Source organism: Rhea americana, unplaced genomic scaffold (assembly GCF_003343005.1).
Source record: "Rhea americana isolate MKP2758 unplaced genomic scaffold, rheAme1 scaffold_848, whole genome shotgun sequence".
Lineage (NCBI taxonomy): Eukaryota > Metazoa > Chordata > Aves > Rheiformes > Rheidae > Rhea > Rhea americana.
The window spans coordinates 12583-15264 of NW_028187032.1; the positions used below are offsets into that span (position 1 = coordinate 12583).

General features: G+C 70.9%; 1 protein-coding gene across 1 annotated transcript in view; it reads left to right on the forward strand.

The window, feature by feature from the left end:
* Positions 1-1088, forward strand: part of LOC146585182 (occludin-like) — a gene marked incomplete at its 3' end in the record, with an annotated part of 2198 nt that extends 1110 nt beyond the window's left edge. The window contains exon 2 of the mRNA XM_085323400.1: positions 883-1088. Within this exon, the coding sequence (XP_085179526.1) occupies positions 883-1088 (206 nt within the window). The remainder of the gene's footprint in view (positions 1-882) is intronic.
* Positions 1089-2682: the final 1594 nt, after the last annotated feature.

The window sequence follows — 2682 nt, forward strand, 5'->3', positions numbered from 1 at the left end:
GGCTGCGCTCGGCGGCGTGGGGTCGGTGCCGGCATGGGTGCCGGCTCAGGGGGCTGGGCACCAGCCCTCCCAAATTGCCGTGAGCACAGTGCTGCTTGGCTGGGCCAGCTGGTGCCACCGGCAAAGCCCCTGGCACGGTGGGTCGGCGAGGAAGAAGTCGGCAGCCTGCTGCAAAACAAGGTCCGCCAGCCCCGGTTTCGGCTGGGGATCCTGCGCGGCGCCGGGGGTGGGACCGGCGCTGCTGGTTCCCGGCCGGCTGGGCTGGCCGTGCCGCATTCCTGCGCCCTGGGAGCAGCCCGAGCGGGAAGGGGGGGGGAACGTGGGCACCCGCCTGCTCCAGCTGCATGCAAAGGCCGAGCGTGGCCTAATCCGTCCTTGCCCGTCCCAAATTTCGGCGCGGCTGCAGAGACCTGGCTCGTGGGAGTCGTGGTGCGATGGCACGCCTGGGCTGAGCCAGGGCGAGACCGGGGAGCCCTGCGCCGCCGCGGCACGCGGTGCATGAGCCATCCGTCCCGGGGCCGCAGCGGGCGCAGGATGTGCCCCCGACCCCGCCTCGGAGAAGCTGGACGGTGTCAGTCCCTGCTGCTCCCCGACACCCGAACCCGCCCTGTCCCTGCGAGGAAATCCAGGCTGCTCCCGTTGCCTGAGCTGGCCCCGAATCGTGGAGCAGCTTCGCCCTCCCGCGCCGTCCCCGTCCCCGGGAGCCCTGCGCTGTCCCCACTCTGGGTAGGGTCTGAGGGCGGGAGCGTTTCCCCTTCCACCATGCCCCGATCCTCGGGGAGGCGTGGGATAACCGGATCGCCCGCTCTGCCGGGCTGGGGTCCGCCTGGAGCGCGGCGCCGCGGGACCCCAGCCCGTCTCAGCCTCCCGCCTCTCCCCCAGGCCGTGGCGATCGTCTGCGGGTTCCTCATCGTCATTTTGCTCTGCCTCATCTGCTTCTTCGCTCACAAGACGCGCAGCAAGATCTGGAAGTACGGGAAGGCGAACATCTACTGGGACAAGGTGCCGGTGGTGCAGGAGGGCCCCAACGTGGAGGAGTGGGTGAGTGGGAGCGCACCGGGCGCCGGAGCATCCTCCCCGGCAGCACCGTGCCGCCGGCTCCGGGAGCCGGGGCGAGCGGAGGGGCGTCCCGGAGCCCTTCCCGGGGGCAGATGGGGCTCGGTGGGTTTTGGGCGGGTGGAAAGCGCGCCCGGGCGCTGCTCGCCGGCGCGTTTGCACGCCCAGACACCCTGCCGCGGGGAGCTCCCGGGCGCAGCGTTATCGCCGGCGGTGCGAGCCTGTGCGCGGGGCCGCGAGGTACCTCCCGGTGCCTGGGTTTAAACCCAGTGCTTTTTTTCCACCTGATATTGTCCCCCCGCCTCGCCAGGCTGCGATTAACTGGGTGCAAGGCTGGGCGAGCCCGTCCCGAACACCCTGAAAGACAAACAGGGCYGGGGCCGGATCAGATGGGCCGGGCGCCAGGGGCGCGCGGCACGGCGTGGCACGGCACGGCACGGCGCGGCGGCTGCGGGCACGCTCCCCTTCGGGCACCCGTGCCTCGGGAGCGTTTGCCATAGATACAACTCGGTTTCGGTCTCGTCAATGATTAACGCGGCTCCGAGGGCCGTGGCGTGGTGGCACGCCGCCGAACCGTGGCAGAAAAACCCGGGGCTGCCGGGAGGGCAGAGCTAGCACCGGCTGGGCTGCAAACGGCTGCCGGTGCAGGCGGGTTGCGGGTCCAGGGCTGTAGCTGCATCACCCTCCCCGACCCATCCCCGCGAGGCTGGGGCAGCCCGACCGGGCGCCTCGTCGCCTCGGGGTGCCAGGGCCATGCCAGGGAAACGGGCTTTCCTCGGTCAGGAGCCCGGGGAGAGCAGGAGTAACAGGACTCTGTCGTAAATGCTTGCTGCAGTCCTGGGGCWGGGCAGAGCCCTTGGTTTTAGACCCAGGAACGCTCAGCCCTGGTCCGCGGGCGTGCGCCTCGGTGCGTCCGTAGATGCAATATTTATTTTTCATTTTGCAGAAATACCTTTGTTCTGCTTTATTTATTTGTGTTAAAACGTCCCTCCCTTGCAAAGCATTTCCTGGCCGCTCGCTGGGCCTGTGTGACCACAGGGCAGGCCCGGGACCCCGGACGCCCGGGCTCCTCCTCGCCGCCGGCTGCGGGGTCCCGCTGCTCCCTGCCGGGCCGGGCGCCCCGGGAGCCCTCGCGCCCGGTTTACGGTCCGGATCGAGATGAGCCGGCGGCCTKGGAGAGGGCGCGAGCTGCCAGCCCCACGCGCCCTGGCCCGGCACAGGGCTGCCCCCACGCCGGCCGCAGCCAGCCCCGTTAACGGCGTCTTCGTTAGCGGGGGAAAGAGGAAGCGGCACCGGCGCTCGCAGCCGCCATCCCCAGGGCCGCGGCTCCGTCCCGGGCCAGGACCGGCTTCCGGCCCCGGCACAAACAGCCGCCGAGGCCAGGAAGGAAGGGGAGGGGGGGACACCGGCCCGCAGCCTCCGGGAGAAGCCCCGGCGCTGGCTCCGCTGCCCGGCTCGGTGCAGCTGGGACGGAGCCGCGCTCTCCGCGGGGCCTTCTGGGGTGCATCGTCCAGCCTTCCTCCTCCTCCTCCTCCTCCTCCTCCTCCTCCCTAAAGGCCCATGTGCATCGGGCTGCTCTCCCGCAGCCACGTGGATCCCTCCGGCCCCACGGCAGCTCGTGTCCCC